This window comes from Pipistrellus hanaki (genome assembly GCF_964339955.1).
Source record: "Pipistrellus hanaki genome assembly, chromosome: 11".
NCBI lineage: Eukaryota > Metazoa > Chordata > Mammalia > Chiroptera > Vespertilionidae > Pipistrellus > Pipistrellus hanaki.
Window position 1 is genome coordinate 27,562,575 of NC_140513.1, and position 16,744 is coordinate 27,579,318.

The following is a 16,744-nucleotide window of genomic DNA, read 5'->3' on the forward strand; positions in this document are numbered from 1 at the left end:
TAAGACTTTTGTTTTGACACCAACCTCTTGCTTTTTTTTTTTTGTCCTTGTAGGTTTGACCGAATTGCACACACGAAGGAGACAATGCTGACTGATGGTTTGAACACACTGACTTATAAGGTGTTGGACATAGAGAGAAACCCGCTATATACCAAAATCACAGTGGACGTCGGGAAACCAAGCTAGCATTTTGCTACCCGGATAAAGAGACCTGAACATGGCCAGGGACCTCGGCTGTGTCCCTGCCAACGTGCTGGGCTGGTCCCTCATTCTTACCAATCAGCGTGCCAGCCCCTCCGCTCAGCATTCACACGCCTTTCCAAAGGCTGACCAGAACAGGGGGATGTTTTGCCCCCGGCTTGACTTCGGCGTGTGACTTCTTAGCTCTACGGGGTGTTTGTATGTGTAGAAACTGCCAGCCTCGGGGGGTTCTCCGCATGTTCACAGTGCCTGCACCCCAAAGAATCAGAGCGCATACAGCCCCAAATTTGTGACTGTGGGACTCGTTCCCAGTGGTAAACTGCAAAATTGTTGTGAAATAGGTAAGAATTTTGTTTTAAATCGTGTATTCTTATTACTTTATGCAAAATTGGAGAGTGCTGCTGAAATTGAATTGGTATTTTTTTTTTTTTTGGTTGTCATATTGTAAGCAGAAAAACTGTTCGCAGCCATTCTCACTTTACGCCTCCCCTCCCTTAGCGCTATACAACTGTTCCAATCACTGTGTGTCTCTTCTTCGCAAAAGAGTTTTAAAACGTGAGCCTCAGACCCTTTGTCCTGCTAGCGTGTGAATTCCAAGGCAACCTTAGCCATCAGAGCAAAATCCTTGGGTTGTCCTCACATCCAGTGGCCTTTCTCCACACTGCCTGATTTCTGAATGTAAAACTTTTTTTTTTAAAAGAGCAGATGGCAGTTTGTAGTTATCTTGAAGACCAAATCGAATTCTGATTACTGATGTAGCTTTGATTTTGTGTTGATCCAGATTTTCACGGCTGTGGAGTGTTCAAACATGGCAATTGGTTTTTCTGAGTATGCGATGTACACTTGAATTCCCTATGTATTTAAATGTGGTGTTTTACATGTGAGGAAGGGACTGAGCATTTTTTTTAGGGGCGGGGCAGAGCAGGGGGTGATGCTAATATGCTGTAGTGGCCATGCGCAGGCCTCTGATGTAGCCGGCCGGCCAGATTTTGTGAAGAGCAAAGTCACCTGTGGGTCCTTTGTCGAGGCAAAGTCCCTCTTCCTCCCCCCCCCCTCCCCCACCTCTGCAGGAAGGCAGACTCCTTGGCCTGCCAGGCAGTGCTCCCCGTCTCTTTACCCTCCCCAGGTGGGCAGGGCAGAGGGAACCTCTAGCACCGCCTTGGACTGACTCCTAGGACCTCCCACCCGGGCCCTCGGCTGTGGGGTTGTAAATGACAGCAGTCAGAACTGTTTACTGGCCCTGAGGCCGGGGCGGTGGAGGGCACCTCGGTTCTGGCCCCCTTGGACCCACAGGGCGGCCTCCCTCAGGTTTGGCCCCACGCTGCCGTCCCACCTTGCAGGACCGGTTCTCCCTCTTCCTCCCCGCTTCCGCCCTCCCCTTTTTGGCCGTTGCTTTTTGCCTATTCCTTTGCTTTTTTTTTTTGCCTGTTCCCTACAACTTGCCTGTGGCACTCAGGGTCAAATACACTATTCATTCTCCAGCATGAATGTGCCTTTTAATTAGAAACCTAGAAATTCAGCTGAACCCACTCACACTCCCCCTCGGACCACTATGGTGCCTGAAGCCTCCCTCTCCCCCCTCGGGCCTCTGGCAGGTGCTCCCCACTCCTGGGAGGCTGACCCACAGGGCTGCCTTCTCCAAACCTGCCTCTGCCGGGAGGGGCTGAGAGGCTCGAGGCCGCTTCCGCTCTGGGCTCGGGGCCTGAGGCTCAGCGCCTGAGGCTCGGCTGTGTCATCCCAAGCGTGACGTTTTCGCTGGAGGCCGCTCAGACCTCCTGGGACCCAGCCCTCCGTGTGGAGGCTGAGTGGGTGTCCCGGCGCCAGTCTCACCTGTGCCTTTATTGCTTTAAGCATCTCAGATGCTAACTTGGTTCTTTTTTCCAGAAGCCTGTGATTAAAGTTTGTATGTTCCACTGCACAAGCTTCTGGGGCTTATGCGAAGAGTATTCCTTCTTGTCAACCCCCTGCTCCTTTAACAGAGATGTTAACAAAATTCAGAGCAACTGCCCTGAGGAAGGAGTTTAGGGAAATGCAAAGAATGAAGGCCTCTCTTTCGGACCCCAGATCCTGACTTTTCCAAAGTGCCTTAAAAGAAAGGAGACAAACACCGCGGGAAGTAACTTCTTGGTTACTTACTATACTCTTTAAACAAAACAAAACAAAAATGTCTTTTTTTTTCCCTCTTCCTTTTTAAAAAAATATTTCCTTCCATGTTACATTGGAATATTCAAGAAGTATGTGGTTCATTCTCAGAACCCAGGGGAATCCTGCGTCATCTGTTCCTCCTTCGCTGACCTGCCGGTGCTCTCACGGGCGCCACCTGAGCCCGAGGTCAGGCCTGGAGGCCTGCCTGGTTCACGAGATGCTGTGGGTCCTGCTTCCTCCTCGGGGAGTTCAGGGGCATTTCCTTTACCTGGAAGCTGTCACCATGACGTTGTTGTCGCGTTCCGTGCCTTTGTTTCTGTCCTTCCCGTTGCTGGTGACCCTGTGACGCGGCTTTTGGAGAAGGTCAGAGGGCAGCGGTGGCCTGGGAGGGCAAAGGAAGTGCGGTCTGGCTCTCAGCCTGGGCAGGGTTTCTGCTGACCTCAGGGCTGGCCATGGGGTGTCCCACACAGCCAGGACAGAGCGGTCCTGTCCTGGAGACCTGTGATGCTGTGTGTTTTCATTTCCTATGTGTGCAAATGTATGTATTGACTATTGTGAGTGGGGAGGGGGGAGGGGATGTCTGACTTTGATGTTCAAAACAGAACTGTATTTTTTGCCTTTAAAATCCAGTAATATAACACAAATAAATGTCCCTATCTTTGTAACTGCTGGTGGTGTCTCTTCTGATTTAAAGGCTTGGACTCTGTCGGAGCTGGTGGGCAGTGGTGGAGCTTCCTGCTGGGAGGACTTGAGGTCTGCCTTTTGTGCCTCCCTGGCTCAGGGTGTCACGGCTGAGGTGGTGGGTAGCAGCATCCCCACACACTACCCAGGAAGCACACAGCTGATTACACATGCCTCCCTGGAGTCAGCTGATAAGAAGAAAATTCTGAGTTGTTCTAAATTAAGTTACAGCCGCCTGAGAGGAAGAGAAAGAGATGGAACTGTTAGTCTGTTGATGGCTGCAGGCCAGCTAATGACAGACATCTCAGCCCCAGCCGGTTTGGCTCAGTGGATAGAATGTTGGCCTGTGGACCAAAGGGTCTTGGGTTTGATTCTAGTCAAGGGCATGTACCTCGGTTGCAGGCTCCTCCCCAGCCCAGGCCCTGGTCAGGGCTCTTGCAGGAGGCAACCAATCGATGTGTTTCTCTCACATCAATATTTCTCTCAGTCTTTCCCTCTCTCTTCCACTCTCCCTAAAAATCAATGGAAAAATATGCTTGGGTAAGGACTAACAAAAATAAATAAACAATATTTTTTAAAAGCCCATGTAATAAAACCCTAAAATACAAATAGGCGAAACGACCGGTCGCTATAACATGCACTGACCACCAGGGGGGAGACGCTCAATGCAGGAGCTACCACCTGGTGGTCAGTGTGCTCCCAGAAGCCAGGCTCAAAGCTGGCGAGTGCAGTGGCGGTGGAGGGAGCCTCTCCCACCTCCTTGGCAGAGTTAAGGACCCCTCGGGGATGTCTGACTGCTGGCCTAAGGTGGGGTCCCAAATTGTGAGAGGGCATGGGTGGGGCTGAGGGCCCGCCCCAGTGCACGAATGTCATGCACCAGGTCTCTAGTATATAAATAAAAGACATCTCACGTTCCTGTTTTGCCTGTTGGAATTGTGAATTAATTTCTTTGTGGCTAGATCCACAGATTATTTTAGCCAGACACCTAACTCCAGGAGTCCCCATATGTTTGCATGTGGGCTTTCTGGACCTCTGCCCGCAGCCACTCCACTGGTGCAGACATTTCTTTATTCAACTCTGCTGCCCCAGAGCTGGCCCTGCTTCACTTTCTCCCACCCCTTTGCCGCTCTTGTAAATCCTTTCAGACTTCTTTCTTTCTTTTCCCCGACTCGATGTATTAAACCGGTTACAAAACTCTGGGATGACGGACATACCACTTTTCCTACCTGGCCGTGCTGCTGGTGGTTTAGACTCCATGCCCCAAGACCAGTCTTTTGATTAGCATTTCTGACTTAATAAAACCTTATTTAAAAAAAAGACTTCAATCATGGAAGTTAAATATAGCCATTTCCTCATCTGAACCTCATTTTCTTATCTGTATAATAGGAATAATAACATATTTTGAGGCTTAAAAGATATAAAGTACCTCACAGCTGCTGACTGCTATTATGGCAAGGCATCATCAGCAACTTCCATCTCTGGACTGCTTCTCTTCTTGTCTTCATGGCTGCAGTAGTCCTGTCAATTTCTCTCTGTTGCCAGAATCCACATGGTTTCGGAGTTGTTTTCTGAAAATATACAAACATATTCTCAATCAAAAGTTAATAAAGGAATATTTTCTATTAAAAAAAATTATATAAAGTATCTAAAACAAAGATGAACACCTACAAATTTTGTTGAACACCTACTGGCTTCTAGGATACAATGGCAGAGGAGGTCCGAGTTTAAAGTCTAATGGGAGGAAAGGGGGAACACAGACATTTTCAAAGAATCAAGTGAATGGAGCATCCACCTATGAACCAGGACGTCACAGTTCGATGCCCAAGTTGCTAACTCAATCCCAGTGCGGGGTTTGCAGAAGGCAGCCAGTCAATGATTCTCTCTCATCATTGATGTTTCTCTCTTCCTCTCTTAAATCCCTAAAAATATATATTTTTTAAATTAAAAAAAAAACAAACACATGATGAACACTTTACAGGTACCAATCACATGGTAGCTAGCGTCAGTTCAAAGTAGAATTTTCCATAGCACTTCTCTGGCCACATTCCTGCTATTTTACACAAATGCCAGAATAGTTCTGATAGTTGTCAGAGCCACTTAAGAAGGTGCTCACTGTCATTTAATCAATATGACCCCAAATAAGGCTGTTGTCAGCCCCAGGAAATTTAACTAAAGGGTCTTAGTTGTGACCCATCCCATTAAGTGCCCAGCAGCAGCCTTTTATGTGCTGCTTGGATGGAATTGGCGTCTGGAAGGAAGAGGCCAGAGGGAAGCAGTGTGCAGGCGCGATTGCCCCTGCTGTCCGAGCTGAGGCAGCTCCAGGCCCTGTGGGGACAGAGCTGCGAAAGTGGGACCAGTGGGAACCGGGAACAAAAAGGGCAGCCCCTTGTAGCTCCCCTCTCCGGGCCATCTGGCTGTCTCTACCCATCCCTGTGCCTGCCGGAAGAATCCCTTGTGGCCCCAGGCCTGAGCAGAGGTGGCCTAGGGCTCAGATCTCACTGAGCAGGAGACTCTGGTCCTCACAGGGCTTTGCAAGCTCTAAGGTCTGGATTCAGTGGAGCACACTTTCCTCCCCTGAGATGCACTGTCCACACAGAAGCATATACACAAACATGTATAACACGCCTGGTGCGCCTATGAGGGGCCAGAGTGCCTCTGTGACCTTGAGCAGATGACTTCGCCTCTCTGTGCCTCAGTGTGTTCATCTGTGTAAAGTAGGGGTGTCGAACTCAATCAGAGAAGGGGCCAAAATCTAAAATCCAGCCTAAATCGCAGGCCGAATGGTTTACTGAACAGTCATAAACTGACAATGTCATAAACTGACAGCGGAGTGCAGTGATGACAGCGCGGTGCAGGCCACATTGCAAGGCCTAGCGGGCTGGATTTGGCCCGCGGGCCGTGTGTTTGACACATGTGGTGTAAAGGGTACAGCAATACCTGTTTTCATAAAGTTATTGCAAACAACAAGCCAGTTAATACTTATAAAGCACTTAGAACATGCCTGACTCCTACTAATCATTGTGTTACAGATGTTTGTTACTTTTTTAAATGCACGTGAGCACACCTGCTGACGTACATATAGGCTGCTGTACTCACATTACCAGCATACACACATGTCAGATACAGTGGAGCTCTTTATTCCTTCTCTTCTAGGGCACATGTCCAGGGCTTAACGATGTGGTGGTTGGGCGGGTCAACCTCAGGGTAAGTGACCATTCCTCTTCTGGAGACACCCAGGACCTCACCAGCGGTGTGTCCCCACCCCTTCCCCACCTCACCTAAGCAAAGGTGTTTGGAATGACTGCCTTGGGGAGGGAGGGGCCTTGCATCCCCACCCACGCCCTGGGCTCCAAGGGGCCAGGAAAAGAAGGGAGGAGGGAGAGGGTCAAGGACAGGTGCCTGAGCTTGGTCATTTCCTTGGGACGTGGTCTGTCTCTATTCTCCCACTTTACACAGGACCCAGGCCAAGTAGGAGCCAGGCAGAGCCCAGGAGTTGTGAGGATGGATTTGGTGGGCATCAGGTCCCCCCCTCATCCCTCATATAGTAGCTTTTTTTCATGTGAGAATGTGACCTGGATGCCACATCAGTGACCCACAGATGTCCTTTGGAGGCAGAGCTGTGTGCCCAGATAGGTGGTATGTGAGTGAAACTCACCCCAGGCAGGTGACAGGGAAGCTGGGGCGGGTGGGGAGAGATCAAGGAAAAGGAGGAGATGATCAAGTCCCCAGCTCCCAGGCATCCATGCTCTTGTTTCTTCCCGGAGGTGGGAGTGCAGACTCCCCTTGGAACCAATTTCTTCCTAGAACTGGAACTTCTTAGGCCATTAGAAAGAAAATGAAGTTTGTCTGGCTGAGCTAGTCATGCCAGACAAGCCTCATTTCCTCCTGGCAGAGTCCCCAGGCAGGGGACGTGGCTGGTGCTTTTGTCTAGGCTCTGGGGCCTGTACCCAGGCTGTGAGGCAGAGGAGGCCGCAGGGCACGGTTGCCATGGGAAGTTATAGGATCAATAGACCAGAAACAGAGGAACGTGGCACTCCAAGGACATCTGCACTGGTGCAAGAAGTGCGCCGGGTCCCCAGGCAGGGAGTCCGGGAACACAGCCAGGAGGAAGCCGTACAGCAATCCTCACTTTGGCTCCTCTGCCTTCCCAGGCGTCCCGTGAGTCTGGCTGGGCAAGGCCATTCCCCAGACGGAGCCTCAGTTTGCTCTTCCGTTTTAGGGCTTACTCTCAGAAGCCATACCTGGTCTCCCCATAGTTTTGCCTAGTAGAAAGTGCCCCTTGCCAAAACCTGTTTGGCTCAGTGAATAGAGCGTTGGTCTGTGGACTGAAGGGTCCCAGGTTCGATTCCGGTCAAGGGCATGTACCTTGGTTGTGAGCACATCCCCAGTAGCGGGTGTGCAGGAGGCAGCTGGTCAATGTTTCTGGCTCTCTATCCCTCTCCCTTCCTCTCTGTAGAAAATCAATAAATATATTTTAAAAAAGAAAGAAAGTGCCCTGTTCCTAGTAAAAATAGCAAGATCTCCCCTGCCTGCACTCGCCCTTCCCAGGATGCTTGAGCATCACAGAATAAACTGTTAAAGCTTTAGCTGGGGCGAGAGGAGCGGGGGAAGCGTGTGGTTTCTGATGCCATCTCCCTCTTTGGCCTGAGGCCTCTCCAGGCGCAGGGCAGACTACTCTCTCCTGCTCTCTCTCAGGTTTTCACAGCTCCGGCTTCCTGGCCATCCCACTGGACCTGGGGGGTAAGCACAGGAGTGGGGGGTAGGAAGCCTGAGCCTCTGCTCAGCTCTGGGATTGAAGGTGGGGCAGGAGCCAGCTTCATACCTACCGTAGGTTCCTCTCCAGTGACCATCTTCCCTGGAGCAAACGGACTTGGAATATCCTGTCCTTAGGAAGGCTCCCTGTGGAAATGCAGTTCAAAACCACACTGAGATAGCACCTCATCCCCATCAGGATGGCTATTAACATAAACAAACAACAAATAAACAAACAAATAAATAAAAGCATTTTGCTGAGGATGTGGGAGCATTGGGACCCAGCACACTGCTGGTGGAAATATAAAGTGGTGCGGCCCCTGTGGACGATGGTGTGGTGATTCCCTCAGAAAATTAAGCATAGAACTACCATACGATCCAGCAGTTCCACTCTGGGTGTGTGCCCGAAAGAAATGAAAGCAAGGGCTTGAACCGATCATTGTTCAGGATCACAGCAGCATTGTTCACAATAGCCGAAAGGTGGAAGTGACCCACGTGTCTATTGACGAATCAATGAAAACACAAAATGCGGTTTGTGCTTAGAATATCATTCAGCCGTAAAAAGGAAGGAAATGCTGACACATATTGCAACATGGATGAACCTCAGAGTCATTAAGTGAAACAAGCCAGTTAGAAACAGACAGATATTGTCTAATTCTATTTAATAGGAGGCACCCAAAGTGGTCAGACTCCTGGAGACAGAGCGGAGTGATGAGTGCCAGGGCCTGGAGGGGACTGGCGTCGAGGCGGGAGGCGGAGCTGGGATTCAGTGAGCACAGAGAGTTGGAGAAGATGACGGCAGTTCTGGCTATGGATGGTGGGGACGGCTGTACAACAAATTAATGAACTGTCAAAGAACCATACACTTTTTTTTTTTTTTTTTTAACGTTCTTATTGATTTTAGAGAGAGAGAAAGGGAGAGGGAGAGAGATAGATGAGAGAGAAACATGAACATCCATTGGCTGCCTCCTGCACACCCCTTTGGGGATCGAGTTGGCAACCCAGGCATGTGGTCTGCCTGGGAATTGAACTAATGACCTCTTGGTTCATGGCACGATGTTTAATCCACTGAGCCAAACTGACCAGAACCGTACACGTTTAAAATGGTTCAAATGAAATATATTTTAAAAAAAGAAAAAAGAAGAAGAAGCCGAAACTGGTTTGGCTCAGTGGTAGAGCGTCGGTCTGCGGACTGAAAGGTCCCAGTTTCGATTCCGGTCAAGGGCATGTACCTTGGTTGCGGGCACATCCCCAGTAGTGGGTGTGCAAGTGGCAGCTGATCGATGATTCTCTCTCATCGATGTTTCTGACTCTCTCTTCCTCTCTGTAAAATATCAATAATATATATATATATATATATATATATATATATATATATATATATAAATGGTTCAAATGATCGACTTCATGTTACATATAGGATATAGACTGAATGTGGCCTCCCAAACACATATGCTGAAACCTGATTCCCAATGTGGTGGTCCTTAGAGGTGGGGCTCTTGGAGGTGGTTAGGTCAGGAAGGCAGAGCCTTACAAACGTGACTCCAGAGAGCGCCTTCATCCCTTCTGCCGTTAACGTTGGCGAGAGAAGGCGCAAGCGGTGGCCCCTTCCACCTGATACCGAATATTCCATCAGCTTGGTCTTGGGCTTCGCAGCCTCCAGAACGGTGAGGAATAAATTCCTGTTGTTTGTAAGCCATCTAGTCTAGGGTCCTTTTATGACAACAGCCTGAAAAGACGTAGTAGTGTATTTAATCATGATTTTTTTTTTTTTTTTTTTTAAAGGAGGCTCCCTGTGGCCACGCTTCACCTCGTCTTACTCTAGAGGCGGCTGGGTATGGTGGTGTGAGCCCAGCGCCCACCTGGAGATTTTGGAATGAGATGGGCTGGCGGTGGGGCGTGCCACCGAAGGAGGCACAAGTCGTGGGCGCCGAGCCTGGTTGCTGAATCCAGCTTGGCGCTCTGCCCCAGATTACTGGCTTTTCAGTGGCTACCTTTTCCCAAGACAAACATCTTTCCCTCAGGAAGCTTGATGTGGCAAAACTAGACAATTATCTCTTAGCTACAACAATCCCTTAGCTTGGCGGGGGCAGGAGGTGCTGCTTCCCAGAGTGCCCACTTGGCCATTCACTGTTGGCAGAATACAGGAGTTGAGCTGGAGGATTTTTTAAAGGAAGCAATGGCAAGCTGGGGCGAGATTAGCCCTGGAGATGAAAACAATCCCTCAGGCAGGTTCTGTCTAGATGGGAGGAAGGCCCCAGGTGTCAGCACAGCGAGCCTGCATCCTGGACTTGGAGGGCAGGAGGGACACTGGGGAGAGATGTCCCCATGCGGCTGCATTGGCAGCATGAGGTAGCTTCTGGACCCTGGGCTTCTGGCACTGTTAGAGTCGGTGGGTAGGTAGATAGGAGCAGGGCCGAGAAAGCACAAACTGACCAAAACCCATGCTCACATAAACAAGAGAACGGGAGACTAGAAAACTCAAACAGCCATCCAAGTTAGACCAAAACAGGGAAAAGGAAATGCAGTAAAAATGACTCCCAGCACCAAAAGGACAAAAATCTTACAAGATATCGGCAGATCCACAGAATTCTAAGAAGCCCCGCCAGGTAAGCAGACCCACCCAGGAAATTCCAGGGAGCCCACCAGCTAAAAGGACAAAGGGTGGGGAGGGGCAAGAATAAGGCAAAAGCCGGAAGCTAGACCATGGGGGCACCGGAACCTCGCTGGAGTTGCCTGTCTTGAGAGTCCCTTGGACGCACTTTCGCTTGAATAAAGCTTTGCCGCTTGCTGCAATTCCCCACCTCTTTCTCTCTCCCGTGTGGAAACCTTCCTTCTGGGAGAGGAGAGCATGCTCTTGCTGATCTCCAGCACTGCTGAGAGCACAGTCTTTCCGGGAGCGAACTGTAGATAAATAAATCTTAAAAACAGATGTCCCTTGACGTTACAATTCACCTTTTAGCAATTTATCCCAAAACAATCACATCCACGCTCCAAGATGGGTAGCAGTGTTTGCCCTACAAACACTGCTCCTAACACTGAGAACGTAGAAGCCACCATCACTGGGGGACTGTGCTCAGTGAGGAAAAGGAGGTGCATCCGAACCATTAGGCACTCTGTGACACCGAGAGTGACGACGTGGTTCTGATGGGAAAGAGGCCTAAGCGGGGGAGGGAAAGCAAACTGCAGAATGCTATTTCCATACATGGCGGTGGAGCCGTATGAATAATTCAGTGCAGAAATGACTGTAATTGTTTGTGGGAGCAGATGTGCAGCAAAAACCCGAGGAGACGATTTCCCTTCTCTGCGCAGACTGTGCGGCAAGGCTCATGCTGCTCTGAGGCAAAATAACAACATCTGGCGTTTCGGGTTTGCCTGAGGGCTGAGGCCCCACAGAGAGAACAGCTGGGCTGTCCCCTAGAGGGCCTGGGCTCTCCGAAAGTGCCCAGGCTGGGAAGGGAGAGGGGGCTTCCTCCCTCAGGGGAAATGGTGAGGACGGCGCCCTGTTCCCACGTGGTGGGATGTGGCACGCCGCTGTGAGAATGTCCCAGGGGGCTGGACGGGAGCTCAGGCAAGAGCGCTTCTAGGGATTCTCTCAGATTTAGAAAACTCCAGTTAGGATATTTTGCCACTCTTTCCTAAGTGCCATCAAACATGAGCCCAGCGGGAAGTGGGGGGCATGCCACTGCCCGTGGATCCTCGGCTTTAGAATCCAGAAGCTCTGTTGCTGAGGAAATCCACCCTTATATCTGGATTTTGACACAAACCTGAGCCTGGAGCTGTCATAGACTCGTGGCTGGGCCAGATGTGAATGCTGGACGATCGGCCTGAGCTTCTGGACCCTGTCTCTGCCTGGGAGGCATGTGCCAGGGCGGGGGGAAGGAGGGGAGATGCCAGGCCATGACTGGCAAGAGTGCACGCCTCTATCTTTCTTTGAATCTCTATCTGACGGGGTGCCAAGAGGTGTGTGCCCGGCCCTGGCCATCCTGTTCCCATCGGCTCCGGCTCCCGGGGACCTAGCCAGCTGGCGCTTCCTGCACGGAGAGCCTTGGACATGGTGAGCCTCTGGCGGTTTTCCAGCCAGGAACTTGTGTCGCCGGTGGGGGCTTCGGAGTACTGCGTTTCTGTGAACGTGTCCTGGTGCTGTGGCTGCGGTAACCCTGCCCTGCCCTGATGACAGCAGCTCAGGAGATGGGCCAGCCCCAAGGCCCCTGCTCTGTCGTTGCCAATTCCTCCAAGGGCACAGCCTAGAGTGAGAGAGGGCGCAAGGGAGGGTGCAGGCGGACTTGGTGAACTGCTGCCCTCACCCGGGTTCCCCCCTGACACACACACCCCCCGGCACTCTCCGGTCATGGAAACAGGCGAAGGGAGGACACACAGAGTTAGTGTCTGACCCAGGTCTCCCGAGTGCCAGTCCAGCCCCTCTCTCATCCGGCCTCAGCAGCCATCCCTGCACAAAACAGCGCGGGCGCTGGAGGCTGGAGGCTGGACCCTGAGCGGGGCTCTGCCCCAGCTGGGAAGACACGGCCCTCCCTCTGAGCCTGACCTCAGCAGAACTGCCAAAGGAAGTGCGGTGCAGACGGAGGGCGGGACCCGAGAGCTTGTTTTTTGTGTGTTTTTTTTTGTGTGTGTGTTTTTCATTTTGTATTTAGAGGATTGGGAACTTGGCATAACTTCATCATGGGCCATCCGTGCAGCTTCCATGCGGGGAACACCTAGGAGTGATTCACACTGAATTCATCCACAAGGATGTAGGAGGCCTGGGGCGTGGGATCCAGGGAGGAGAGGAGGGGAACCCTGAGTGCTGAGGACAGACGTGGACCTGAAGCCGAACTGGAGCTGCTTTCTGCCTCCGGGAGCCGGCTCTGGGCAGCAGCCAGCCCCTGCTTAGCCCTGGCCTGACACCTGGTGTCCAGGAAGACTCAGCGCAGTCTTGTCGCAGGCTGCGGGGACCCACGGGGGAGGGTGGAGAGACAGGCAGTTCTGCTGAGGCCTCAACTTCTCAGCTCGCCTTTCTCCTCCTTCTTGGCACCGCCTCTCTCCCACTGTACGCCCTCTCCCCAGAGGATGGCCGCTGACACACCATTCCAAACCCTCCTCAGCCAATGGCATTTTTTCTACATGAAGCCAGGGACTGTGGCTTGCTGTGATGATTCATGGTTTTAACCAGGCTGAACCAAAATGTCTAAAAAGCACATAGTTGGGTTTAACTTCGTCAGACTCCAGACTTTCATGACTTATGTTTCGTGTGGTTTGCCCTTGGAGGGAAGCTGACCTAGCCACAAGGAGCCCGTGGAAGGATGAGGGCAGAGAAAGCTCCACCATGACCGATTTGTTGGGCAATGCATCCCAGACGCCAGCCTGGGCCCTGTCAGCCGCACTGTATGTCCTGCCTCTGACTCAGGTGCTGTGTCTCCCACGGGGCCTGGGCTTGGTAGCCGATGAGCTTGGTCCTCCTGGCTCCCCCGGGGCGTCTGAGCACTCTCTCCATTTGGGGCATGCCCCCTCTTGCAGGCTCACTGCCCACACCCTCCAAAAGACTGTTCTAGGGCTTTTCTCATGGGAAACAAGGCCTGCCAGGTCTCCTCTTGGCTCTCCACCAATCCTGCAGGGAGGCCGCATCCTAGCAGGCTGCTGTGGGCAATGCAGGTGGTATAGGGAGCCTGGAACTGGGAGGCCAGTCTTGACTCATGGGGTGATCAAGGCCAGATCATCTCTGGTTCTCAACCAGACTCTATGGGGAGGGTGTGAAGGCCCTTCAGGGACGCCAGACTGTGGTTCCAGGAAAACTTTCTGGGGTGTTTTATTCCTCCAGCCCCTTCCGCCTGTTTGCTACTGGTGTGCTAAAGACAGGACTCAAAGCCAGCAATAAAGGTCTTCTTTGTGAATCCAGGAAATCAGGAAGAGAGGAGGAAAGACAGCCACGGCAGTCCTGGGTTATCCCAAGTGCAAGGTCCAGAGTGCAAGCCTTCCTGGAATGCCCTGTGGCTCTTCCTTCTGCAGTCTGTCTCACCATCTGGACAGAAGCTGCAAAAACACACAGTTCAGTTCACAACGTGAGATGTAAAACTTGTCCCCGGGGCCTCGGTGGCTTAGCTCCTGCTTTCTCCCAGATACTGCTGGGACAGTCCCCAAGGGAACGGCAGACATGGGGCTCTCACTGAGCATCTGCGCTGGAATGCTAGCATCCTGCCCCAAACAGTGGTCCTCCTGCCGGGAGCCCACCGGAGGCCATTCTTTTAACGATACCTGGTGCTCAGGTGTCAGCTGCAGTTTATAAGAGAGGGGAGGGACTTACTAGGGACTTTGGGGCTATTGGACCAGGCCACCCCACTTGCTTTTGCTTTTGATCCTATTATATTGAATTTTCACTTTATTAATCTCTGATCTAATTTTAAGATTTTTTTCCTATGTTATTTAGGTTTAGTTTGCTTTTCTTCTAATGCTTTTAGATTAAAACTTAGCTCTTTTTAAAAGATATATTTTATTGATTTTGTCCAGAGAGGAAGGGAGAGAGATACAGAGTTAGAAACATCAATGAGAGAGAGTCATCGATCAGCTGCCTATTGCACACCCCCTACTGGGGATATGCCTGCAACCAAGGTACATGCTCCTGACCGGAATCAAACCCGGGACCCTTCAGTCCCCAAGCCGACGCTCTATCCATTGAGCCAAACCAATTTCGGCAAAACTTAGCTCTTGATATATATTTCAATATATTCATTTAAAGCTATAACTTTCCTTCTAAGCACATATTTAATGGCATTCTGCAATTTTATGTCATGTTTATTACTATGTAATTTCTCGTTTGAATTTTTTCTCATTTCAATTGTGTTTTTTTCTTCCATCCAAATAGTACAATAGAAATGTATATTTTTAAATGCCTTATATGTGGATTTTTACATCATTGAGGGACTTGTTGTTGTTGTTAGCTTTCTATTATAGCTCAATTGCATTGTAAGCAGAAAACACCCTCAGTATGAATTTGGCCGTGAAGGAAAGCAGAGAAATGAGGTGAGAGATAAAGAGGAATGATATGGGCCAAAGAAGAATTTTAAGGGTGAGAGATATCGGAGCATGTCTGTATGCTGGTGGGAATGTTCATGATGATGCCTATACTTCCTCCTCATGAGAGGTATATTTCATGCACACATGACAGGTAAATTAATCAAGTGGGATTTCTATGCTTGCCTCACAGGTGCTTTAATTAGCATGAGTCAAAGTCCCTGGGCCCTGTCACTCATGAAGTCCAGTCATAGCCATCCTTACCACATCCATAGTCACTTCCATTTCCTCCTCTCCCCACGCCCATGTCACCCTTGGCCCTAGACTAAGCCCATCCACTGTCCTTAGATACGATGCTCCTGACTGGAGTTCCTCTTAGGGTCACCACTTTCCAGCACCTTCTATAGGAAGCTATCGGAGCCATTCACATTTATTATATGCCAGTCACTTTAGTGCTCCCAACAGTGCTCCCACCGTTGGGAGCACTAAAGTACACATTTAAATATGCCACTCTCCCGTTTAATACCTTTTGGCTCCCAGTTTTCCTTGGTTCTAGCCTCTCCCTTCTCGCCTTTGTTCCCTTTCCCCAGCAGGCCGTGTATGGGGTAAGGCTGGCCTGTCTGGGAAAGAGATGCTTACGTTGGGGAAGGTGAGGGTTCTGGGTGTCAGCACTTATCTGCCCAGCGTGGGCCAGCTGCCCCAGGGCTACCCTGTGCCTGGGAGACTCTGCTTCCCTCAGCTGGGAGCCCCTGGGCGGCATTTGAGCTAAACGCCAGTTCCAGGGAGACAAAGGGAGACACTGAACCGGTGAGCCGGGCTGGGCTGTGCCCGGGCCTTTGTTTCTAACCTGGGAGAGGCTTCAGGTTTCTGGTTCTGTTTTTTTTCCCCTAAGAACTGTATATGTGCCACACGGGCACCACAATAGCCAGAATCAACAAGAGAAACAATTCCCAGGGGGGAAATCTATTCCCTTAAGTCACAAGATTGTGTGTGTGTGTGTGTGTGTGTGTGTGTGTCTCAGTTTCCCTATCTGTCACATGATTATATGTGTCTCTATAGGTGTATTTCATATCTGTGTATGCACCTGTTGCTGTGTCCCTGTGTGTGTGCATACCTGTCTGTGTTGTATGCCAGGAGGGAGGACAGAGGAGGGTCTGTATGGGGTCCTATGTCTGAATTAGTGGTAGGCCTGGCTATGCTGTGTGACTGTGCATGTCTGCACGGACGCCTGCACACTCTTGTCTGAGTGTATCTGATGTATGTCTGCATTTTGTTTCTAATCCTATACAGTTATATGTATTTAGTCCTCAAATTCCATGATTTCTACTCCAACATTTGAGGCACTTCAGCCACTCCCTCTTGTGGTCACATCCTGAATCTTGCTGTTGGTAAGAGAAGCCTCAAAATCCAATGTTTCCGGCTCTGACATGCCGTCCTCTCTCTAGCTCTATCACATGGTGAGAAGAATGGAACTTGGAAGAACTGACTCCGTTCTGTTGCCTGTCCTCTGTCTAAGCCATAGGCATTCCATTTTAGTCCCATAAATTGTGTTAGGATTGCCTTTCAGGCCCAAGTGGTTCATTGACATGTTAATTACAGGGGATAACGAAACCAAATAAGTAACTGTGCTACTTCTAACTTCTGTAAACATGTTTGCTTGAATAAAGGGGGTGGGCCTGGGAATATGAGCCTGTGACGGAAATCTGGTGTATGTTCTTATCATTCTATGGTCTGGTCATTGCACCCTCTTAAATTATCTATCTTGCAGGACCTGTTTGCTTAAGCATTGTTATCATATCAAAAAGGCCATAAACTAATATACTGCCAGACAGAGTTGTGAGATAGGGTCTCACGGCACCAATCCCAGAGTGTGTTTTTTCTTTTTTGCCTTTATAAGTTTGTCCCTAACTTCATTTCGGGACCCCAAGGTTTGGGGTGGCGATAGCCCTTCGCGGTCCCG

At 50.3% G+C, this 16,744-nt stretch overlaps 1 protein-coding gene and 1 long non-coding RNA gene across 2 annotated transcripts in view; one reads left to right on the forward strand and one right to left on the reverse strand.

Annotated features, from left to right (window-relative positions):
- The window catches only part of B4GALT1 (beta-1,4-galactosyltransferase 1), a 47,558-nt gene extending 46,666 nt beyond the window's left edge, over positions 1-892 (forward strand). Inside the window, exon 6 of the mRNA XM_084898001.1 lies at positions 54-892. Coding sequence (XP_084754127.1) covers positions 54-186 — 133 coding nt within the window. The 3' untranslated portion in view covers positions 187-892. The remainder of the gene's footprint in view (positions 1-53) is intronic.
- A 716-nt stretch (positions 893-1,608) lies between these two features.
- Positions 1,609-4,761, reverse strand: LOC311629693. The gene is made up of 2 exons (XR_014796238.1): positions 4,680-4,761; positions 1,609-4,460 (listed from the first exon to the last, which is right to left on the reverse strand). It is a non-coding gene; the product is annotated as an uncharacterized lncRNA (long non-coding RNA).
- Positions 4,762-16,744: the final 11,983 nt, after the last annotated feature.